Raw genomic sequence first — 26483 nt, 5'->3', positions numbered from 1 at the left:
ATTAAGCAACAAGTAGGAACATTCTCAGCTGCCTATTTACTTCGGGTTAACCAGGCGCTGATAACAACCTACAATTGTCTCTCCGGGATTAACCTTTCCACTTCTCGCATTGTTCAAAATAATATCGTTAATAGCATACAATCGATCCAATACAGATTTTTATTTAATGATATATATTAAGCAATTTTTTCACATAAGAAATGCTGGTCTTGATCAATGATAAGTCTTTTTATTTTTTTATTAAAGATTTTATTGTTTTATTAAACATTTTATATAAATACATTTAACTTCAACTTACACATACAAATAAAAAATTGATATTTTAAGACATAATTAAAGAATGAAGATTGATTAAGTTTATCACATTTGACATTAACGTATATATAAAAGAAAACTTTGACATATATTATTACATTTTATTTTACTTTATATAAATAAAAATACTTAATACTCAAGAAAAAAAGTAAATTTTACACATTTTTTTATAGTAAAAATAAATTTTTTTTATTACGAGATTTTTTATTTGCACAAATTCATGAGATATTATGCATACAACATGTGTCTCGGAAGATCTTAAATAAATATCTCATTTAGAGTCTGCGAGAATTAAATATGTGGAATTACATATATATTTACCTGCACTTTCCTACACTTTTTGCATTCAATTTGAGATAACTGTTCATCTGCGTTTTGATAGTAGAAAGAAAAAAACAAAAAAATAACAAAGTGTACACACAGAAAAAAAAACATGTTTTGAAAATATAAAAATTAAAAAAGTAATTTAATATCGCTAGTCAATAATCCAAGGATCGTTGAAAAAAGGTTTAGTCGACCAAATTAGCCATAAATTTTGTTTATTAATACGACGTTTCGACCATATGGTTGTGGTCCTTATCAAGTATATACGATGTAATAATAATCAGGAGACAGGCATAGACAATAATCTTGCAAAACTGCACAAGTCACATTAACAAAAAATGTTATTTAACTAGATTCGAATTTGAGAGAAACTGATGCGTCCGTGCGAGACTTGAGTTTCTTGACAAAGTCTCGCACGGACGCATCAGTTTCTCTCAAATTCGAATCTAGTTAAATAACGTTTTTTGTTAATGTAATTTGTGCAGTTTTGCAAGATTATTGTCTATGCCTGTCTCCTGATTATTATTACATCGTATATACTTGATAAGGACCACAACCATATGGTCGAAACGTCGTATTAATAAACAAAATTTCTGGCTAGTTTGATCGACTAAACCTTTTTTCAACGATCCTTTTGAAAATATATTTAATTTTAACATGGAAATCTTGACATGAGATTATATTGTTAGTTAAAGAAAAGTTAGTTAAAGAAAAGTATAATTGCTTGAATAATTGCTTATTCTAATGAAGATCATTTTATATAGTTCAATCAAGAAAAATATATTCTTTATTATGATTTAAGATTTAATTTTTCTTGAATGGAAAAGAAATAATGTTAGATAAAAAATAACATTTTTAAATCAAAGATTATAATTTTCTTAAAGTAGAATTAAATAATTATATATTCTTGAGATGACAATTACAATATTGAAATAAGACTATAATATTGTTGAAATTTAAAATTATTAAATTCTTCTAAGAAGATTATAAATTGTTGCGTATACGAAACAATGAACACGTTAGTTTAAGTATATAAGTTTTGATTTGACACTTATTTTTTTTCTGTGCAATAAAACAATAAAACAGCCAGAGTCTGTGCTGTTGTGAATATGTAAGAATTTCTTCGAATGTTACTAGAAAAATAATCGCAATAATTGTTTTTATAATAAATGTATATTCCAAACGTATGTATATTCCAAACGTATGTATATTCCAAACGTATGTATATTCCAAACGTATGTATGTTATATAATAAATGTATATTCCAAATGTGGTGTTTTCCAAAATATAATATGTAGATGGCATATAAATGTCATAAAATACGAAGAACGTAAAAATATAGGAAGAGAAGGATTCTTTGCTTTATTGGCCAATTTAATCTTATTTTATAAGGATCTTAACGTTCCAGTCATCAACTGGTGTATATACATTATTAACTTGAGAAATTCTATTAATTGATATTCTAATATTCTAATATTCCATTAACTGGTATATTAGAATATCAATTAATAGAATTTCTCAAGTTAGAATATAAGTCTGGGGAAGTGGGTAAGGAAAGGACCACCCACATGGAAAAATTTATCTAATAAATATCTAATAAATGTCTAAATGTTTATATGAGATCCATATCCTCTATAGATAACTAGTAAATGTATATCACCCACTATATCTATATATCCATTAGATATATCCACTAGATATACACATTTATCCACATATCTACATTCACAGACAAAAAATACGGACCACTAAATTTTAGCACAATTTTTTAACATTTTTCAATAGCAATAAATTAGCAAAAAATCACTGTATTGATATGAAATAAAGCTCGAATTAAAGTCCTCTTAAAAACTAAAAAATCAAATTTGAGTTACAAAAAATGTTTTACAAAATGGCGGACATTGAAAATAGACTTTGAAAAATGGGAAACAAATTCTTTTTAAACTGTTTGCATTGCTCAGGAGAATTGATTTCTTAGTACAAAAATGTATGTACTTTTAAAAAAGTTAATTTATTTCCTAATAAATTTATATTTTAATCAATTTTATACGATCTTTTTTGATAAAGTTATATCGTTTTGAGGAAAGGATTTAAAAATTGTGCTAAAATTAGTGGTGAATATATTTATATTTTTTGTGTGCGAATGTAGATATGTGGATAACATTGTTTTCTTGAAACTTTTGCTTTAAATGCAAGGAATTGTTTATTTCATTTAAAGTAAAAGTATTTAATTTTAATTAAATATGCATGTTATATTAAGTACATTATTTTCATTTACATATTTTTTATATTTAAATACTATTTTCGTAAAATATATACTATAATTTATTAAATTAAATATATTATTTTTTTAAATAAAAAATTTAAAATTTTTGGGAACAAAAAGTGCATTTTAATCAATATTTTGTAAAATTAAAATAAAAATATTTAATTAAAAATTATATTTTTTTAAGCATATATATTTTTTTAAACATATGTAAATAAATACTTAACTTAAGCAAACAGACGTTTTGAATACAAATAAATACGTGATTGGTACCCACCGAATAAAAAACTTTCTTGAGTTAACTAAAATTTTTTTTATTTCAAGATAATTTTTTCCTCAATGTAGTGGATATATAGATATGTGGATGCTGTACATTTACTAGTTATCTATAGAGGATAGATGGATCTCATATAAACATTTAGTCATTTATTAGGTATCTATTAGATAATTTTTTTCTGTGTGGGTATATACTCTTATAATATATTATTTTATTATATATATTTAATTTTTTATATATTTTCTTTTACATATTTTACAAAATTTTTATAATTTTACGCAAATATTTTAATCCTTATATTAAGAGACTTATATCAAGAGACACGTTAGTGTCTTGAAGTCGAGTCATCATCACTCAGGCGCAAGACACACCGTGTATCTTTACGCGAATGACTAAGTTGCGAGTAATGCATATTGTCGGTTCTCAATAACCGCTGAATCGATCAAATTCTTATTACATTTAATCAATTGCTTGGGTTCGATTTATATAAGGAAAGTGTCTTTATTTTTGCTCTATGTGTTCTATAAGCAGAAATATAACGCAAAGTTTCAACGTGAAACTTTTTAATTAAGAAACGTCATCGTCGTGGTCGTGGCTAGCTATATCAGACTTCTATATATATACTAGACTGCTAACCTTGATTCCCTAGGCGTACCAGTACATAATGTATATCTTATACATAACTGAATAACCGATTGGAATGTGTCGTCTATGTACATATATCGATCGTCAAGTGAAATGTATTATTGTATTATAATTTGTCAACATTTTTCTAATGTTTATATTTAAAAATTGATAATAATACATAAAATATTATTAATATTAAGTTATTTTATATAAAAATGCACTTGAGGTTAAGTTAAGTTATATCATTTTTTTAGTTTTATTTTTCATAAAAAACGTCGTGCACAATCAGCACATGTTTTTAAAAATGTTATAATAATTAATACATAAAAATGTTATAATAATGAATACAATATTTTCAAGTTCGAATTAATATAATATTAATACAATATATTAAAAAATAACACATCATCGTATGTTTCAGTTAATTTGAGTTATTAAATATAAAGCCCATTTTACCATGGCAGAGTAAGCAATACAGAGTAAGAAGTAAGAAGTACAAAATGGGATTGCCAATTTCATTACTCCTGGTTTTTAATTCGTCAAATCTTACTTCTTACTCCTTACTCTGTATTGCTTACTGTCATTGTAGAATGGGCTTTATAAATATTATTCGCATCTAAATAAAATTTGCATAGTAAGTTGATGTCTTTTACTAATAGGTTTTAAAATTTCTTGTGTAAAATTTACTGTATGAGTACAATCTTATTTTTAGGTAACGATAAGATATTGTAGTTATTAATTTTATTTTATGAGGTACATGTAAGACATCTACATTTTCACAATTAAGATTTGTAAAAATAAAATTATCTAGTGCTAATAAATTCTTTACTTTTGTAATAACCTTAATATCAAGATTTTTAATATTAAGATTTAAAAAATTATATAAAAAATTATTTCAATAATTTAATTTGTTTTTCAATTTCACATATTATTCTGTAAACGCTTCTAGAAGCTTGGACTAAAGGACCATTATTAGAAAAATGTAAAAATTTAGAAAAATTATCCCTTTTTGCATAGTTATGTTCTATATCGTCTTGTATTAAGCTTTTAGCACAATGGTAACAATTAATACTTTTTAGTTTTTTTACTATGTATCCGCTAATATAATATAATATATTTTGCTGTAAATGTGTAATATGTGGTCTTTCTATATTATTATTTTGATCTATATTAGTATTTCTATCGCTTATTATCTCATCTTCATTAGATTCTATACTATTTTCCTCATATAGAACGGTTTCTTTTTTTTTCTTTTTCCACACAAAATCAAATACTGATCCAACAGGATCATTATCTAATTCTAAACAATTATAATTATCTGTTAATTTTATATTATTTCGCAATAAAATTTTTCTCATAACATATTGCAATTGTAGTGCGTTCGAATTATTATTGTTACCATTGCAGCTTCTTATTTTAGCAAAAAACAATTCGAGGTGGTCTTGAGAAAATTTATATGTTAATATATATTTATATAAGGGATTAGATGCAAATAATAAATTTTCAGATATTGACAAAACTGATTTAGCAGTTATTGCAAAGCCATAAAGAAATGTTCTTCTACCAGATGTTTTTAAAAACTTTCCTCCTTTTAATTTCAAAGAAAATAGATAATTCAATTTTTCTTTTATCATTTTTTGTAAATAAGACCAATTTTGTACTGTAATCGGTTGTTTGAAATTTTTGCCAAATGGATTTCTAGAATTTAGAAAATCAAATAACTGGTCAACTGCTTTAATAAATGTTACAGTTTCGTCACTATCTTTAAAATCATCAAGGCCTTCCTGTTTTAAAAAATCAATCGCATTTGCAACTGAAGCGCTGAACGTATTGGCTGCATATTTGACCTTCATTTTATTTTGTGCCCAATAAATGCATTGAGAACTTAATTTATTCTTTAATTTGAACGTTAGTAATTTTTGAAATCTATGTAAAAGTACAATATAAATCCATTTTATAGATTTTCCGCTATATTCAAATTCTCCGTAATCAGCTAAAGCATTTCTACCTATCTTCAACATGTGGCATGTCTAAAATAACGTCTAAAATAATATATATATTATAATTTTCAGTGGGATGAATAAAAAAGTTAATTATTTCTTCTAAGTTATCTGGAAAAATATTGCAACCTAATATATTCAAAGCACTTGTATTAACAGCTTCACCATCCCATGTTACAGATATTATTTTTAATTTTATTTGTGCTGTTAACGTTAATGCAGTTTTAATTAGTTCAGCCAACACCATTGATGACATTTTATTTTTTAAAAAATAAGCAATTGGCCATTTCCATTTCCCCTTCAGGTTAACAAGCATAAAGACCAATACTTCTTTCGCTTCAGTTTCTTTCTTTTCAAAATTTAGATCATTGCCGTAATCACAATAGCCTACAAATTTATTTTCTGTCTGACTCCAACATAATTGTTGCCTTATGGCCATGCTATCAAAGATTAAAGCGCAGTCTTTATCTTCGTCCGGTATTTTTTCTAGTATTTCCAATCCTTGAGTAAAAAAGCCAGGTTTAACATGAATTGCAGATGTCCAATGTCTTATTGAAGATGGATGTGGCAATGTCATAATACTTCTGCAAATAAGATTATAAATAAATATTTTAATATGTACATAAATATAATCTGAATAACGCTATTGAAACTATTTCCATGTCAACCATGCTTCATGCTTAGAGGAAAAAATTATTTCAATAACAAAAAAATATAAGTTGATTAATATATTAATAGGAAATTATTATATATTAGTAGAAATACCAGTGAGAAATTACCATCAAATCGACATCAAATTGACATCGAATCGATGCAATTTACATCGATTCGACATCAATTCGATGTCGATTCGATAGGTCTTTTCTCACTGAGTAGAAATAAAAGAAAAGATGCTAACCGACAGTATGCATAAGCCTTTGGGGAATGATAATGCAGAGTAGCTGCAAATTTTTTAAGGTCATCACTATAACGTTTTCCATACATAGATTTACCTTTATTGCGTAGTTCATTTTTTAAAATTGGCAACATGGTATCAGAAAAGTCATTTTGTAATGTATCAAATGTTGTTTGTTTAATTAATTTTTTTTTTTTAGAGTTGTAAGCAAGTTGGACATATTTGTTATTTTTTTCTCTCTTCTTTTAGTCTTTCTTAATAACAGCTTACATTTTAAATTACTTGCATTTAACTTTTTTTTCATTGCTTTTTTTTCTTTATCAAGTACAATTTGAAATATTTTTTTTTGCTTTTCAAGCTCTTTATTACATTTTTCAATTTCTTTCAAATATAAATCTTGTAATTTCTTATTTTCTTCTTCAAATTTTCTAATCTTTGCAAAATGTGTGTCATCGCATTGACATAGTTTCCTTTTTCTATTATTTATATTTGTACCTATATATAAATACTGTAGTTATAATTCTATTAAATTCAAAATTATATATTATCATGTATTATAATATGTTTATATAATTACCTGTTTCAGTCATTACAAAAGTATATTGAATATTACTATCTTGAACTATTGTTTCTGCATTGTCCAATCTTGTATTTGTTTCTTCTATACAATAATAAAAAGAAATATATTTTCTTAATTATACACAAAAGCAAATTATTAAATATAGTTTTAAGACTCTCGCACAATGAAAAATATAAGGAATAGGAACAGAAAATAATGTAGAAAAGAGAGAGAGAAGATTTCTCTTTCTTTCTTATATTATTCCTGTTTCTATTCCTTATATTTTTCATTATGTTAGAGCATACTTAGCTGCTATGTAAGGTATATACTAATCTACTGTTATGTATTTGAATGACATATAGTCCTGTTTTTCACTCTCTCTAGTGTATACTTATATAAATATATATACATATCTTATAGTATAGTAAATAATGTAATATTTGAATTTATATGACTTACGCATTTCGATTTCTTTTTGTAATTGATCTAGAGGATCAATTCCCACTTCTTCTACATAGTATGCCACATTTATTGTTGGAATTGTATCATTCTTTAGAATTTTCTGAGTCATATTAGGTGTATCCATAAAATCTGATGATTTAAAATGCAAATTGCACACTTTGCTTGCTGTAGATGGTTGCCAATTAGAACGACCTGTTGCCATTATCCACCGTTTCAATACTTGTGGTTTCTTTATACGAAATCTATCATATTTTATCATATCTTAACTTGTGGTTTCTTTATAGGAAATCTATCATATTTAATAGAGTATTAGTTTGAGAATTATAATACTAACCTCAAAAAAGTAATACTTACGAAAAGAAATGTATACCACATCCTTTCTTATATATATTTGTGCATCCTTGCACCACGCATCTTATTGTCATTATTAGTAATTCTCTCTCTCTCTCTCTTTCTCTCTCTCTCTCTCTCTCTCTCTCTCTATATATATATATATATATATATATATATATATATATATACCTATGTATGCACTTTAATTTATTTTGTCCGTTTAATTTATACATACATAGACGGAACAATGACGATATATAGTATATATATCACATATCTCACTCAGTAATCCATAGTCGTAGGACTATAAAATATTAGTCGCATTCCAATCGGTAACTCAGTCTGTCGCCTTTGGGTGCCTATGTGTACATACAGAGAGAAACCTGAGAGCGGCCACCTCGCTTTAACGGGCACATTGTCCTAATGCGCCGCCTGACAAAGTGGACGTCAACTACATCCATTACAGTCGATAATAATACATGGTTCGTATCTGAGCTATGGTTCATGTCCGAGCTATGGTTCATATCCGAATTATTCACATGAGATGGACGTGAGAGTTAGACAAGAGCCGATAATCTATCGTTCTGCTTTTGTCTTACCAATGATGGCAAATCACGCGGCGGTAGGCATGAGGCGAGCGGTGATTTTCTATCGTAAAGTTCATGTCTCCTTCCATCCCTTGTCGGCCCCGTCTCATATTTCACGCGCTACATTTTACATAATTCGGATAGGATTTCGAGACGACTTCGGGCGCCCAATATATAGAGACAAATTTATTTATTTATTATAAAGATATTTATTAAAAATGTTTTTTAATAAAACCTTTTCTTTTTATTTAAAATAATTATATCTGTATTTCATAAATGCTTACAACTCTCATATTATTATAGTAATATTTTATTTTATATATTTTTTAAATAATTCATTAATTAAAAAAATATCAATGCGAATGATATCTTACTTTGATGCATTTACGTGTTAGTGTTAGACATGAAAAACATAATGTAATATAACATCTAGTGTATCGAATGATGTGAATAATTTTCTTGTAAAAAAATAAAGTTTTAATAAGATTGCTCACACATATACGGCACAATACAGCATCCAATGCGCTAGATATTGTGTTACATTATGTTTTTCATGTTTTTATGATAAATATCATCCTGGCTCATGTCTTGATGAGATCGATAATTCGGATGATTAATTTTATGTAATCATTTTTTATGTAATTATATTTAATTTTGAAAATAATAACTGTGGGGTATGTCACAACTAAGACTCTACGTTGCAATAAATAATAATTCTGTATTTGTTTCTTTTATAATACAATTGTTAAATGAGTATATCTGATGTGAGCGTGATGTGTCTGTACGCGAGCGAGTCAGTAGTATCGTGTTCAATCGGGTGATGTGAACTCTGTGCAAGCCGGGAACTTACTGCACTCTGGAAATCTGGATTCCAAATGCATGAACCGAGAAAGGTTTTTTATAATAGGAGAAATTTTACAAGGGATGAATTGCATAAGGAAAAACCATGTGTTTGCCAAATGTTACATGGCAATCTATAGACTCGGAGGACGGCTGCGAAACATGCAAGGGTTGTAAATTCTATTGAGGTGAAAGCGGATGCATGCATGCGGGAAGTAGAAAGTTGGTAGGATTTCGGACATGTGTGGAAAATGTGCGTGTGTATGTAACACGGGCGGAGTAGGAGACAATTGTCCCTACAGTACCCCCCTGCTAGTGTTTAACGATATATAAGAATTTACGAAAATCCTCCTTGTAGCCGGTCCGGAAAGCGGACACGTCTACCTGACTTGGTTACGTGTTTGGTCGAGTTTTCTAGTGTTGATTTTAGATGTGTGTGTTTCTGTGTATCGGGTAGGTCTGTAATTACTGTGCCCTTTTCGGAAGGGCCTGGAACGTCCTCCTCGTTGTTGCCATCCTGAGAGACGACTGGATCATTGGCCATGATGTACGCTGGTTTAAGGCGGTTGATGGAAACCGTAACGTCCCGGCCGTTCATACGAACCACGAACGTCTTTTCTGCCCTTTTGATGACTTTGTACGGGCCGTCATACGGCTGTTGCAGAGGCTGTTTGAGACCATCATGGCGTACAAAGACTTCCTCCGAGGTAGCAAGGTCCTTGAAAATGAATGTCTTCCCCGTACCGTGGCGAGATATCTTCGTCGGTCTCAATTCCCTCAGATGTTGGCGTAGCTCCTTGATGAAATCTGACACATTGTCCGCTGCGTTTTCGCGGTGGAAAGATCCTAAGAACTCGCCCGGGAGGCGTAACGACTGTCCGTAGACCATGTCGGCTGCCGTGGCTTGCAGGTCCTCTTTCCAAGCTGAGCGGATGCCCAGCAAGACGGTGGGAAGGCTCTGTGTCCATCGGCATTGTTGTTGGCACATGATTGCTGCTTTTAGTTGACGGTGCAACCGTTCAACCATGCCGTTGGCTGAAGGATGGTATGCGGTTGTTCTCAGGTGAGTCGTACCTAACAAGTGATTTAATTGCTTGAAAAGATACGACTCGAATTGTCTGCCTTGATCCGTGGTTATTCTCAACGGCGTGCCGAACCGAGATATCCATCCGTCGTAGAGAGCACGTGCGACAGTTGCAACTTCTTGATCCTGCAGGGGAACAGCTTCTGGCCAGCGAGAGTATCGGTCTACCATAGTTAGGCAGTATCGGTATCCCTCAGACGGTGGCATGATTACGATATCAATATGTATATGCTCGAACCTGGCAGAAGGTGGTGCGAATGTACAGGTGATGAGACATGGCGAGAGATCTTGGCGCGTTGGCATTGGATGCAGCTGCGGGTCCATTGTCTACAATCAGCTTTGATCGACGGCCATACGTAGCGCTGGGTTATGAGCTTGACCGTCGCGTTGATTCCCGGGTGGGACAGCTGGTGCAGCGAATCGAATGCGACTTTCCTGAACTCCTGAGGAATGAAGGGCCGCGCTGTCTGTGTTGAGACGTCGCAAAATACTGCAACGTCGGTGCCGGGGATGCGTACCTTCTTTATTAAGAGGGTGGAGTCTTCCTCTAGATATCGCTGGAGCTCTTCGTCTTGTTGTTGGGCTGCTGCCAAGGCTTCGTAATCGAGCGTATGCTCAACTTCCTCTACGCGCGACAGAGCGTCTGCTACTACGTTGTCCTCCCCGGAAACATGGCGGATATCGGTGGTGAATTGTCCGATGAAGTCCAGGTGTCTGAATTGTCGAGGTGAACATTGGGCCGTCTTCTTGTGGAACGCATAGATGAGAGGTTTGTGGTCCGTGTAAACTGTGAATGATCGTCCTTCCACGGTGTGCCTGAAGTGCTTGATTGCTAGGTAAACAGCAAGTAACTCCCGATCGTAGGCTCCGTATTTTGCTTCCGCAGGACTTAGCTTCTTGGAAAAGAATTCAAGGGGTTGCCAGGCGTCTCCGATCCGTTGTTGTAGGGCTGCTCCGACTGCGTAGTCTGACGCGTCGCTGAAGATTGCGAGCGGTGCGTCGGGCTCGGGATGAGCCAGCAAGGTTGCTTGGGCTAAGCATTCCTTGCTTGCTTCAAATGCCTCTATAGTTGTTGACGTCCAGTTGACTGGCGACTTCCCTTTAACATTGCCTGACAGCAGGTTGTTAAGCGGTGCTTGCGTCTCTGCAGCCTTGGGCAAGAATCTTCGATAAAAATTCAACATGCCCAAGAATTGACGTAATTTCTTCACCGTGTCGGGTCGTGGATAGGTCCGTATGGCGTCGATCTTCTCCGGTAACGGGCGCGTCCCTGCGCCGGAAACAAGGTAGCCGAGAAATTTGACTTCGGGCTGTCCGAATACGCATTTAGCTGGGTTGATGACGACTCCATACTTCTTCAGCCGCTCGAACAGAATCCTCAGGTGTTTTAGATGTTCTGCTTCTGATGTTGATGCGATGAGGATGTCGTCAATGTATGCGTAGCAGAACTCCAGACCTTGCAGCACCTCGTCAATGAAGCGCTGGAAAGTCTGCGCGGCATTACGCAACCCGAAGGTCATGTACTCAAATTCGAAGAGACCGAAAGGCGTCGTGATGGCTGTCTTAGAAATGTCCTCCTCCGCGACAGGAATCTGATTGAAGGCTCGTACCAGATCGATGATGGAAAAGACGTCTTTCCCATGAAGTGACTGGGAGAAATCCTGGATGTGTCTCACGGGATATCGGTCCGGGCAGGTTCTCGCATTAAGGGCGCGATAATCTCCGCAAGGACGCCAGTCATCGCCTTTTTTCGGCACCATGTGCAAGGGCGATGCCCAGGAGTTCTGTGACGGGCGAGCGATGCTCAGGTGCAGCATGGCCTCGAATTCCTTCTTCGCCGCCTTCAACTTCTCTGTTGAAAGTCGACGTGGCTTCTGTGCGACAGGCGGCCCTGGTGTGGTGGTGATATAATGTCTCGTCGAGTGACTTACGGCCTTGGGGGTTCCGTCCGGTCGTGTCACCTCCGGGAATTGGTGGAGGAGTTCGTGATACCGCGATGAGCCTGAAATGGTCTTAACACTCGGAATGTCACACTCAATCACCCTTCCATGAGAGGTGAGTTGAGTGGTCGCGTCCAACAGCCGCTGGTTCCTCATGTCCACCAAGAGTCCGTAGTGCACGAGGAAGTCTGCACCGATGATTGGCTTGGAGACCGCGGCGACGACAAACCTCCAGGTGAATTGCCGTCGCAGTCCAAAGTCCAGAGCTAGCGCTACTGTTCCGTATGTAGCGATTGTTGTGTCGTTAGCCGCGGAGAGCTCGTAGCTTGATTTCGTACGAGGTCCCGGTAGGCGCGAGCGTGGAAATACGCACACGTCGGCTCCCGTATCAATCAAGAATTGTAATTTGGTGGATCGATCGCTGACAAAGAGGCGGCGCGATATCACGGGGCTGATGTCGTCGGCCGCCATTAGCGACTGCCCTGCTCGTTTTCCGGAGATCTGTCACTGTACTTGCACGGCTTTTCGCACTTTCTTGCCTTGTCGCCGTATTGCCAATGGTACCAGCATATCTCGCCAGCTGCATCAGGACGCTGGCTCCGTGATCGCGAGCGCGACCGGAAACGCGAGCGCGACGGAGAGCGTGAGCGCGATCTTCCGCAGGCTTCGCAGGATCCGCTAGTTGGCTGACGCGCTCCTTGGGTATTAACCTCGATCGCCGCGAGCCTCCGTACCATCTCCGCCATCACACGAATCAGATCGTCACCGTGTGCTCGGGCAGGCTGAGGTGCGGGGGCTGATGTCTCGGCGATGAGACCTGCCGGGCCGTACAAGTCCGCGATGGAATCCGCGATATCGGCTCGCTTATCGAGCGTGAGGTCCCGATGCGCCGCGAGGAGGGCCTGGACGTGCCTAGGCAGACGGCCCAGCCAGAGCGTTTGCAAGACGTCCTCAGGGAACTCCTTACCGGCAAGACCGCGAAGATGCCTGAGGAACTGCGACGGTTTACGATCTCCGAGAGGCTCGTTCTCCAACACGCGTGTTCTGCTCGCGTGAAGAGTCAAGGCGCTTGATCAGCTCGGTTTTTAAGAGTTCGTACGATTGTTCTTCCCTCATAAGTATGTCGCGGACCTCCAGAGCGTACCTTTGATCGAGGGTTGTGATTACGTAGCCATATTTGGTGCTGCTCTGCGTTATTCCTGCAGCTGCGAAACCGCCCTCCAGCATCCTGAACCACAACTCCGGGTCCGCGGGTATGAATGATGGTACTTTCACTGATACCCGATCGATCGACGACGAATGTGACGGGTTCGCCGTTTCGCGGTTCGCGACACCACTACCGTTGTTGTGAGCCATATAAATTCTAAAGGGACAAGCACTAAAATACACTGAGCAGATCACTCACGGTTCGCGAAAAAAAAGAGATCACGTCGGGGTCACCAATTTGTGGGGTATGTCACAACTAAGACTCTACGTTGCAATAAATAATAATTCTGTATTTGTTTCTTTTATAATACAATTGTTAAATGAGTATATCTGATGTGAGCGTGATGTGTCTGTACGCGAGCGAGTCAGTAGTATCGTGTTCAATCGGGTGATGTGAACTCTGTGCAAGCCGGGAACTTACTGCACTCTGGAAATCTGGATTCCGAATGCATGAACCGAGAAAGGTTTTTTTATAATAGGAGAAATTTTACAAGGGATGAATTGCATAAGGAAAAACCATATGTTTGCCAAATGTTACATGGCAATCTATAGACTCGGAGGACGGCTGCGAAACATGCAAGGGTTGTAAATTCTATTGAGGTGAAAGCGGATGCATGCATGCGGGAATTAGAAAGTTGGTAGGATTTCGGACATGTGTGGAAAATGTGCGTGTGTATGTAACACGGGCGGAGTAGGAGACAATTGTCCCTACATAACAAAAAGATAGATAAATCAGTTTGTGAAACTATAATTCTTTGTATGATGATATACAAAATAACTTTACATTAACAATAAACAAATTCTTTAATCTTTTATTAATATATAAAAGAATTACGTTTCACTGTCGTGATTTTTCTGCGGTACTTCATTATCTGTGCATAACAGATCTCTTCTATTGTTTTAAATTTATATTTTTTTAACGATCTGTAAGATCTGTGTATTTTGCAACACGTATTCTCGTTTCTTTTATATAACACGACACATTATCTATAAATATTTCTGCGTGTACACGTACGTGCGTGTATGCTTTTATTGTGTTGGTTGTGTAATTTTTTTATTTTTTTATCACGTGTTGTATTTCTCTTTTATTTCTATTTTTAAGTTTTTTTAATTTTATTTTTATATTTTTTTGTTTTGCATTATAATAAACAATCACTATGTCGAGTCAGTGCCCTATAGATAGTTATTATGATAAGTGCGTGTACAGAAATAAAGTAAAGAATGTAAGAATGGAAGATTTTCGCATAGGAAACGGCTATTTCGATTTCCAATGCAGAAGGATACAAGATGCAATACATGGATAGGCAATACAAGTATGTTTTTGTGCAATAATTGTCATTATTTTATTAATTTTTTGCCTTTTCGGCTCCCAAATTCAATACATATTATTTGTTATTTTATTATTTCATAAAATAAAAATAAAAAAAACGACAGCAGAGAGATTCGAACTCGGGTCAGCGCCGTGACAAGCAGTCATCTTACTTGCACTGCTACGCGCTATTATGAAGTAGCACTTTATCGAATTGATTATAACCAACACGCCTGACATAAAAAAATTTTTTTTATCAAACATTCGGTATATCAATTGCTATGGCAGCTTGAAGTAAGCATGTAATCGTAATTTTCATAATGTGTTGTATTTTTGTTACAGGACATACAAAGTTGGAAAACTTGTCTGCCAATACCCTTAAAAAATTAGGATTATGTGAAGATCATTTCGTTATTACATCATAACGAAGAACGTGAAAGCGCGACGAGAGAAAGAGGAAAGCAAAATCGTAAGCTCGTCGCGTGGCAGTCGCGTGGTCTGTCATTGATGAGACAAAGACAGAACGATGAATCATCGATTCTTATCCGACTGTCCATCTCTGAATAGTTCGGACATGAACCCATATCATAGACACAAACCATGTTTCGTTACCGAGTCTAATGACATAGTTCACGTCCACTTTGTCAGACGGCGCGTCAAGCATCGAGAAATGTGCCCGTCGAGGCTGGTGGCCGCTCTCAGGTTTCTCTCTGGTACATACTTTCGGGGTACACGCTAGGTGGGGAATATATACGAGCCTAGTAGTCTAGTGTATTATAGAAGTCTGTGAGCTATACTACATTTTTTACATATTTTTCTTGTACGGTTCACACGTTTGACGAAAGAGGCGCAGTGTTCTCGTGACGATGAGAGATGTATAATTTTTTTATCATGCAAGAAATTACGACTGTAATTGGAATGAATTGATCGGTACATAGTATACTTTCCGATTCACGCATGATGCACATAAAGTGACAGAAAATGTATAGTTCATGTTACGCATATTATTATACATTATCTGTCACTTTATGCGCATCATGTGTGAATCGGAAAGTACCTATAGATGTCAATTATTTGAATCGACCATGCATATCGAATGTAATACTTATCCAAATAATTGCTACCTATGTATCGATTAATTTATTGCAATTGCAATCACCCAGGTAGCAAGCACACGTCATTTTGACGTTTCAAATTGGTCATTCACTGATTATTCTTGATGTCACGAATTGACGTTTTTAAGACGTAAAAGTGACGATCTAACTGTCACAGATTCCTGACATCATGACATGTACCGCATTTTGACGTCTTTCTCTTAGCATAATAATATATTTAATAATGTTGTCGAATAAAGCACTCTCTAAAAGTAAATCAGTGTATTATCATTGAAAAACAGTAAATAATCACTGATTACAGTAATTATTATATAAGTACAGCGCTGTAAATCAGTAATATTTTATAGAAAGAATCAATTAATAATTTTGACTATTTCAATAATATCTCAGTAATATTCCTTTCGTTATTGCCAGTAATATTAAACTTTTCAATTCATCTCTCTATTTCATAAATATAATATAATAAATATAAAAATATAATATATAATAAATATAAATATAAATAAATAAATATATAAATATAAATATATATAAATATATAAATATATATATATATATATATATATATATATATACATATTAAAAGTCTGATCGCGAAATAAATCATGTCATATAAAAAATATTAAAAGATTTTTTTATGGGATCGATGTACTAACTAATGACATTCATAATAAAATAATCGTCACTTCATGACTGAAAAATGACGTCAAAATAATGTTATAGCAAGACGTCAATATAAAGTCATGTAACAATAATCAGTCATTTTGACAACATATGACCAAAAATGACTAGTTTGGAACAATGTCAAAATGACGTGTGCTTGCTACCTGAGCAGTAATCCCTCACATAAAAAAAATTGGTACACGAAATAAAACTCATCCTATATGCAGTCTCCTGCACTATCACACTATTTAGTAACATTAATAACAGATTTCTAAGTTATTTAGAGACGATTTTTCTTCATTGAAAATGTCGAAGGTTTGTAATTAAACCTAAAATTAAAATTTTATTAAAGTGAACTTCACCTGGAATTATAATAATTGAAGAATGTAGCTTTGTTAATATTTTAACTTTACGAAGTTTGCAAAAAGTATATTAAGTAGAGAAGATCGTCATATTTTAATGAAATAACGGGGCTGGTGGCAGATTCTTTGCTTATTTATTTGGATATTTAACATATTCTCAAAAATTACTTTTTTAAAAAGTATAAAAAAGTTAATCATGTGTCAGTATTAAATTGTAAAAAATTTTATGTTATTGTAAAAAACTGTTTTATGCACAAGACATAGTATTATTTAAACTACAAAAATGTTACATTAAACAAATAGAATTCAAAAGTGATGTTACGGGTCGATGAGCCAGAATCGCGTATCGTGTGGCGACAAACTCAAAGATAACACCTATACGTTATTTTGGCAAGGATGGACAATAAGAACAACAGAAATAGCGTATGTATTAAGTGAAAATTTATTAGCGCAAACGTTTCTACCCGTATCGGGCTCTCTTCAGTGAAAACAATTAATTAAGAAATAATAGTAAACGATAAAGTTGATTGGAATCCTAGTTGGAGACATATAAAATAATATACAAAATTCGCAAGTGTGAGATAAAAACGACGATATCAGAAAGTCTGCGTGCGCGTGCAGACAAGGCGCTCGCAAAAATCATAATGGAGTGAAAGTTGCATATACAATAATATAATCAGTCTGTAGACAAAACGTTACGATTCTTTATCTAACGAATATAAATCCAACGTAGTTTACAGAATTAATTGTCTTGATTGTGATGCCTCCTACTGGTTGGACAAACCAAGAGACAACTGAGAACACGTATTAAAGAACATCAATCTAACATTGATAATCCCTCAGCTAATCTGACTGTAGTGTCTGAACATAGATTATCTGGCCGTGAATTTGACTGGCAGAATGTCTCTATATTGGATAATGAACCGCATTATATTAAGAGATTAATTTCAGAAATGCTACACATTAAAGAACAAGCTCACAGTATTAATATAAAGGATGATATTGATAAGTTGAATAATTCTTACTTTCCCATTCTTAAAAGAATTAATGCTTTTACCCTTTCATAATTATTTTAATTTAATTCATTATTCCTTTCCCTCTACACGGTTCCTCTTTCCACCCCCCTCTTCCCGCTTTCCCCGTTCCCTTGGTTCCCCACCCACTTCCACCCGCGTTCACGCTACCCATCCATCCCCTCCCTTACCAACGGCCAGCTGTGAGATTTCGACATACGCGTCTCATTACGTTGCGAACTTGCGATTTGTCGACACATTTATTTTGACGCTCCGCATTTCTTCTGCTTTCCATACCATCTGTTGCTAACAATCTTGGTGAGCGTTATTACTATTTTCTTTGTCTCTATCTATCTTTTTTTCTAATTTATTTACGAGATCATGATTATATGAATACTTTAACGATGATTTTTACTTTTCTCTACTATAATTTACCGTCCAAATATCATTAATCTTTATTTTTGAATTTGTAACTTGTAATTGCTAGCACTGTTTCCAAAATTGTTAACTTTCTGTCCATGATATTATTTATATCCATCTTTATATTATGTTTTCTGTGCGTTTTTTATTTTGTACACTTTTTTACCACTTCTGTGGTTATATGTGCGAGACTTGTTGCTCCTTTTGATTTATAATTATTACAGATTACCTACGGATTTTATCAGAACTTTACACTATATAATATTCTTATTACATCGGAAGACGAGATCTCCTGGGTTTTTTCCTTGTTTTCGTTTCGTGGAACGATCTTTTCTTGTAAACATTCCAACAACGAAGGTGAGCATCATATCTACACATATACGCAGAATTGTTACAATTCATGGAGCTCTGTAATATGTTTTATATTAGCGACTTCCTTATGATAATTTTTCAATTTACGGCATTAATTTTTGAACGTTTTGTCTACAGACTGATTATATTATTGTATATGCAACTTTTACTCCATTATGATTTTTGCGAGCGCCTTGTCTGCACGCGCACGCAGACTTTCTGATATCGTCGTTTTTATCTCACACTTGCGAATTTTGTATATTATTTTATATGTCTCCAATTAGGATTCCAATCAACTTTGTCGTTTATTATTATTTCTTAATTAATTGTTTTCACTGAAGAGAGCTCGATACGGGTAGAAACGTTTGCGCTAATAAATTTTCACTTAATACATACGTTATTTCTGTTATATTGTCCATCCTTGCCAAAATAACGTATAGGTGTTATCTTTGAGTTTGTCGCCACACGATACGCGATTCTGGCTCATCGACCCGTAACATCACTTTTGAATTCTATTTTTTATATATTGAGCCTTAAACTACTTTTTAATTTTTTGTTAATTTTTTACATTAAACAAAGTTAATGTGCAAAATAGTTATTTCTTAATTGTCTACAAAAATTAGTGATATCCTAAAAAAATTACCTTTTTAAAAAAAGGTAAAAAAAAGAAGTCGAGTCATCTCTTGTCAGTAGTAAAACATTATTGTATAGAACTATTTTACAAAAAATTATTTTAATAAAAAATTGCTGTATTAAAAAAAATTGTGTAAAATAGTTGTCATAACTATCTACAAAAATTAATGATATATTTAAATAGAAAATTACGTTGAGAATAAAAGAGTGCGATTTTATTTTATGTTTATCAACTGTGTGTGTGTGTGTGTGTGTGTGTGTGTGTGTGTGTGTGTGTGTGTGTGTGTGTGTGTGTGTGTGTTAGATGTGATTGACTGCTGATAAATAATTAGATGAAGAAAAATTATGTTTATATTTTCGTCGAAAGTTATCTTTGTCGTAAAAGTCAGAATCCCGATTTCTTCAACGATGAACAGTTGATTCATGTAGCTCGTAATTTAAAAAATTTTAATTATTAAAAAACTCGACGCTGCTGATTAATATACAAATAAATTTGGCAGCGTGGAGTTTTTTAATAATTGAAATTTTTAAATTACGAACTACATGAATCAACTATTCATCGTTGAAGAAATCGGGATTCTGACTTTTACGACAAAGATAACTTTCGACGAAAATATAAACATAATTTTTCTTCATCTAATTATTTATCAGCAGTCAATCACATCTAACACACACACACACACACACACACACACACACACACACACACCACACACACAGGGAGAGAGAGAGAGAGACAGACAGACAGACAGACAGACACACACACACACACACACACACACACACACACACACACTGTTGATAAACATAAAATAAAATCGCACTTTTTTATTCTCGACGTAATTTTCTACTTAAATATATCATTAATTTTTGTAGATAGTTATGACAACTATTTTACACAATTTTTTTTAATACAGCAATTTTTTATTAAAATAATTTTTTGTAAAATAGTTCTATACAATAATGTTTTGCTACTGAGATGACTCGACTTCTTTTTTTTACCTTTTTTTGACAAGGTAATTTTTTTAGGTATGTGTAATACGAGAAAGAATTAACAAGAGCAAGAGTGTTAGAAAACTAACCAATCACAGTTGATTATTCTTTTATCGCACTATGATTTATCAGTTTTCTTACGACCTTACGGTTACGATTAAAATTTTTGCATGTGCGAAGGTCTTTAGTTCTATGCGTACATATATTAACATATACTATTACACGTGGCATGGTAGAAAAGGAAATTGTTTCTCCTTGTCACACAATTAAATTGTAATGCCGACATCGGGTAATTATGGATATCTTTTATTCTTGTGTCTCGCTGTCGCACACACACATATGCACAAAAATTGTCTGCGCCGAATTTTTTGTTATTCGATTACTAAATCTATTTTTAGTAGTTCATCTATATTCCTTCATGCAATTACGAGTCTTGATTCTATTTTGCACGCACAAACTGTAAAACTTTTATATTAAGAGAATATTGTTACGATCTGATGCCAAAAGCCGAAAAAAAACTAATTTTCTAATCTTCTTTCGTTTTTTAACAAAAAGGCAATAGCTTCGAGATACATTACTATGCATACTTTAATCATGGAAAAGGATTTCTTATTCCGTATGATCTATACATAAATTTCGATACAGAAAAAAATAATCGTTTTGATTAGTAAAACAGAATGATCTGACATTCTCTTAATAATAGTAAAAATAAAAGATATAATCAATCTTCAATTATGATTATTTGCTCAAATTGACTGTGTAAAGAAACAAAATTATTTTACGTAGGAAATGTAAATACTAAAATAAATTATATATATTCGCGAAATTTATAATTTTATTATTATTATGCAGGAAAAAAATTGTTTTTCATACATTTTTAACATATAAACATTTAATGATATATGAGCCGTTTATTTTGAAAGTGACCTAAGTCTATTTATATTTAAATTGACATATTTAAGAGTTTGCGTTTTAATTAAATTAAAAATAATAAAAAAAAATAATAAAAAGTAATTGACGAATAGACTTAGGCCATTTTCAAAATAAACGGTATATAATTTATTTCTCATATTAAATATTTAATAATATTTTGTAACATATTAACAATCGATACAATTAATACAATCCAATTAAAAATTGCAGAATCGTTTAATATAAATTTAAAGTATCATTTTATGTAGAGAATCATTTACATGAGAATTATTATATGAATCGTATGAATCATTATATATAATGATGCTTGTCTTTATTCATCTATTCTTTTCTAGAATTAACAATTAACAATTAAAGGATATGGAGTAAAGAAGACAAAAAAAATGATTATATTCATATAATTAAATCACAAATAAAAAATAGGAATCTGATATACATAATCATACAATTAACTTTTGTCACTAGAAAAATTCAAATAAGTACGGAAATGATTTTTCAAAATAAGTGTCAAGGTAAATGTGTATAAATAATTTTGATTAATCATTGTGAAATCTCCTCGTAAAATATCCTCGAAACGAGTAAATATCTGTTAAAAAATATAAAATTGTATAATAAATCCTTATCAATGTGAATCATCATTAAAATATTAGAATTAATAAATAACAACACTTAATCTCAAAAAAGCATTGCAGAATTTTTAAATTTATTCTACGAAATATATCTTAAAATATTTCAGTTTGTTTAATATAAACCTATACGTTCCGCGTTATATTAAAAATATTTATTTATTCGCTGATTCAAGGAGTAGCAGGCAATACAAACAACACAGGCCTATAAAATTTTAGACTTGATTAAAAAAAAGCAGAGTAATGAATCTGATAGATATTTTGACGCTAAAAATGAATCTGACCGCAGAATTTTTCTAGCACGTCAGGTTTTTGAGTAATTTGTTATTAACTAGTTCAAAAATGATTATTTCGGCAAATTTCATGAATTTAAAATCCATTTTCAATTGCTACCGCACGATTTTTTTTTCACTGTCGGAATGCGACATTGGAATGAGCATTTAAATAAACTGTTTTATTACTAAAATTACGTCTCCGATTAGTTCGCCTTCTCCTTCGTTACTGGCGTACAAAGTTTCATTAGAATCGGTGAGTGACAGTTGGATACTTTTACTTGAAGCGTAAAATAGAAAGTGACAGAGATTGGCTGTCCTATCTTTCTTTTTTGATCGCTTTAAAAAAAAATTAAAACCATCTAAAACTTTCAAATATAATTTCTCGAAAAATATTTATTTAAAAAAAAGAGAGAGTTGTACAGAAAATTAAAAGATCATTAAAATAATATATATTACTTGATCTCTATTGCCATATTTAAGATTTTTGAAGAGATATAATTACCCTAACGAAGGGGATAAAAAAATTTTGTTGCATTTAATGTACTTAAATATCCCTCTCAAAAACAAAATTGACATGTTTTGACAAATGACATGTTTTTTCGCAAAAAATAATTTTAAATTGAACACCTTGTATACATACACGTCTATCGATCTATCATCTGTTATTGATTTTTTCATATTAAGTATTGATATTGATTTTGATATTGATTATTGAAGATATTGATTTTTACTGCACAGCTAATTTTATTGTATCATTTCTTATATGTATATATATTTATTATGTACATCGAACATTAGTGATTAATTAATATTAACAAATGTATATTATAAATAATATTACAGAAAACAATTAATTCTTCTTTAAATAAAAATTAATAATTGTTTAATAATTACATTTTGACACAGAATTATAAAACTTAATGTTTTTACTTATTTGTAAGATACATTTTTTAATCAAAGAAATATTTGTAGAAATTAATCTATTATTATTATAAAATAAAATAAAATCAGCTATTCATTAAAAATCAATATCACCTATCATGAAAAAGTCAATAACAAATGACCACATATCAGAAATTTCCCCTGCAAAACAACTAAATTACAAAATGTCAAAAGACATTTTATATTTTATGATGTTTTGTTTGATCTAATGACACACTGACAATTCTTGCGTGTCATTTCATTATTATTCACTTTATTGTTTCATTATTCACTAATGTGATGTTCTCATAAAATGTTTCGAAAACTAAGTTTAGCAAGAAATATTATGTAAAAAAAAATTCCACTTTTTTTAAGTTGTCAAACCATGTGTTTTCTCGCTTACTTTGATACTCATTTTAAGGTTATTTATTAACTGTCAAAACTTAGTTTTCGAAATATTTGATAACTGTTCTAAACCTATCTATAGTGTTATTTTTTTTCAATATTTTTTTTATTTAAAAATAGCACGCAATTCTCAACGTGTTATTTTCAGAGAACTGAACTTTTCGCGTTTTATATTGATTGTTGAGAACTGAATTTTTCGCGATTTGATTTCAAAATTTCGCATTTTATTGCGTTTTACCTGATTTTCCATTATTTTGACTTAAATTCTAATTGAAACGAATTATCGATCTCTGTTACTCATATCTGTAGTGCACAGATATATTTTATGGTTATAAAGAAGAGGGGAAATGGGGAACTTCACACATTTTTTTAATAATAATTTTTATTAATAATAACACAACTATGAAAAATAAAAAGTAGGATTTCTTTAAATTTAACATCTTAATGTAGAAGAAAAGGAAATAGATTATTAAATTTCTCTCCTATCATTGAACAAAACTAAAACTCTGAAAACTAAAACAAATTTTTTGTTTCTAAAATCTGAATATATGAAGAAATATGAGTCGAGAAAGATATCGATAGCGATTATTTTACAAGGCACCACTTCCAGTTCGTTTCAATTTATATAGCGCGATGATTCGTTTCATGAGACCTCTTGCAAGGAGATCGAATCGCTATCGCAGACTATACTATAGTTCAGGCCTGCAGCCGGGTTGCATTTCGGCCAATTTTTCTAACTGCCATCCCCACTCTTTTATTTTTATAGCAACTAGAATGCTCTCGAAGACGTAAGACGTCCTCGAGCTCAGGAACGGTATTAGCTGTAAATTGTATGGGCGCATTTTCTTGCTTCAAATAATGAAACGTCAATGTCAATTTTTGATGAATTTATTCGCATTAGTAAGGTTAACAATGTATCGTTTAAAAATGATCGTACATTTGATTTTATATGCTTAAGTTTGGAAAATGAGGATTCACATAAACATGAACCAAACATGTTTGTCGAATGATGGAAAGGTAATTCCTTCTTCTTTAAAACCTTCGCAGTTGGTTTTACCATAAATAAAAGTCGGATAGATTCTTCGTGCATCCTTTGCTTTTTGCAAATATACTACTGCAGCCGCATCACTACGCATGTAATCTGCGCCTTTTTTTTTCTTCATCATAAGATTTACAGTAGTCATCGCGAGATAAAACTCCTAAAATAATATCAATAATTTATTTTGATTACATATAAAAAATGTAATTTACTTTTTTATTTCGGTTTCTTAATTAATATACCAAATATTTGAAAAATTTGATAAATATGTAAAATAAGCGAATAAGTTATAGTTATAGTTATAGGCGAAAATTTTAGAAATATATAAAATATTTAAAATATTTGAAAATGTTGATAAATATATTAAGTAGGTGAATCAGTTATATTGTTATATTTTGAAAAGAGAAACTATTAAATCAAATATGGTGTTAATTAATGCATCAATAAATAAGTTATATTATTTAACAATCTCAAATACAACATCTTTGAACATAATATTATCTTTTACATATCCAGACGATAAAACTGATAAGTCGCAAAAGGATGAATGCATAAATTGACACTAGCGACAATAGCTGCGCAGATTCCAGATCGAATCAAATTGTAAGCTTCCACCATAGCGAAATGGCTCGAGCTACATGCTACAAGTATCGATGTTATACGATGGTCCAGTGACGTTGAGCCAGTTAGAAATTCTATTTGCCGGCATATTTTTACTGCAACCAAGTATGAGCAATCCAGTAACTAATAATTATTAATACGTTCATACAGGTTTAAGAGTGCATGTTTTTCTTATCGATTTTTAATAATAAAATTATTGACATACATGAGTCTGGAATAGTAAAATTATTAACATACATGAAGCTTTTCGTAGATCGAGATATGTATCACAAGCTCATATTGCTGTGATAACTGCTGTCCTTGTCCCTGCAGTTCTGCGGGATTGACAACTGCGTCAATAATTGCTGCATAGGTGCTTTCGAATAATATTCTAGTTCCAGGATCAATTGTATGAGCTTCTTCGATCGACATATTAAAAAATTCTGCATCAAATTTTCCTATATTGTTGATTTTTCCTATTCGAAGAGGCATTTTGTAGATATCTGACAAAATTTATAACGATTTATATGAAAATAACATATATTTAATTTATAAATAAGAACTACATTCTATTAAAGATAGGCAAGATAATTTTAAGTATAGATGACTTTTCGATTATTTTTTATTATAATATCAAATGTAAGAAACTTGCGAACATGTTATAATAAAAATGATTTATGTAAGTAAATTACATATAGAATATTAATTGTCAATTTTAATGTTTATATTTTAATGTTTATATTTGTAAGTAAACCGCATATAGATATTGTAAATTCATCAGTATGATATATTATATGTTAATATATGTTTTATGAGATATAACTATTATCTTTTTTAAATATAAAGAATAATAATAATCTTACACAGGAAAAAAGTTTACATATACATATAATTATATAAAATGATATATAAAATATACTTATTGTATATCGTGACGTTGCCGTCCCGATGCGCGTCCATCCGCCCCGAAAATCTTAACGGAGTGCGAGCTGAGCAGCCGGATAAAAATTGAGAGCCGTGTCGAGATCTCCGGAGAGATGAGCGATAATTGTTATTTCGCGTCCTTAATTATTATTTTTTTTATATCATTTTGTGATTGGGCAATCCGTC

General features: G+C 32.3%; 2 protein-coding genes and 1 long non-coding RNA gene across 4 annotated transcripts; 1 reads left to right on the top strand and 2 right to left on the bottom strand.

Moving 5' to 3' along the window:
• Positions 1-9822: 9822 nt before the first annotated feature.
• Positions 9823-10776, bottom strand: LOC112639317 (protein NYNRIN-like). The gene has a single exon (XM_025412800.1). It carries the CDS (start codon positions 10774-10776, stop codon positions 9823-9825), a length of 954 nt encoding a protein of 317 aa, XP_025268585.1.
• Positions 10777-12979: 2203 nt separating this feature from the next.
• Positions 12980-13865, bottom strand: LOC112639316. Its single transcript, XM_025412799.1, has 2 exons — positions 13654-13865; positions 12980-13553 (listed from the first exon to the last, which is right to left on the bottom strand). Exons 1-2 carry the CDS (start codon positions 13863-13865, stop codon positions 12980-12982), a joined length of 786 nt encoding a protein of 261 aa, XP_025268584.1.
• Positions 13866-18391: 4526 nt separating this feature from the next.
• LOC112639320 lies at positions 18392-25970 on the top strand. Of its 2 annotated transcripts, XR_003123426.1 has the most exons (4): positions 18394-18495; positions 18822-18954; positions 25290-25499; positions 25648-25970. It is a non-coding gene; the product is annotated as an uncharacterized LOC112639320 (long non-coding RNA). The 2 variants fall into 2 exon arrangements; XR_003123425.1 differs by having other exon boundaries at positions 18392-18495; positions 25290-25970.
• The last annotated feature ends 513 nt before the right edge of the window (positions 25971-26483 follow it).

Source organism: Camponotus floridanus, unplaced genomic scaffold, assembly GCF_003227725.1.
Source record: "Camponotus floridanus strain SB8 unplaced genomic scaffold, Cflo_v7.5 scaffold57, whole genome shotgun sequence".
Taxonomy (NCBI): domain Eukaryota; kingdom Metazoa; phylum Arthropoda; class Insecta; order Hymenoptera; family Formicidae; genus Camponotus; species Camponotus floridanus.
This window is presented reverse-complemented; position numbering and strand designations above follow the sequence as displayed.

What these genes read in the sequence shown, in the direction of transcription:
- LOC112639317 (XM_025412800.1), bottom strand. Translation starts at nt 10,776, where the DNA reads ATGCCACCGTCTGAGGGATACCGATACTGCCTAACTATGGTAGACCGA.
- LOC112639316 (XM_025412799.1), bottom strand. Translation starts at nt 13,865, where the DNA reads ATGGCTCACAACAACGGTAGTGGTGTCGCGAACCGCGAAACGGCGAAC. An exon ending in ATCACAACCCTCGATCAAAG is followed by an intron (nt 13,554 to 13,653) that starts GTACGCTCTGGA and finishes TCACGCGAGCAG; the next exon opens with AACACGCGTGTTGGAGAACG.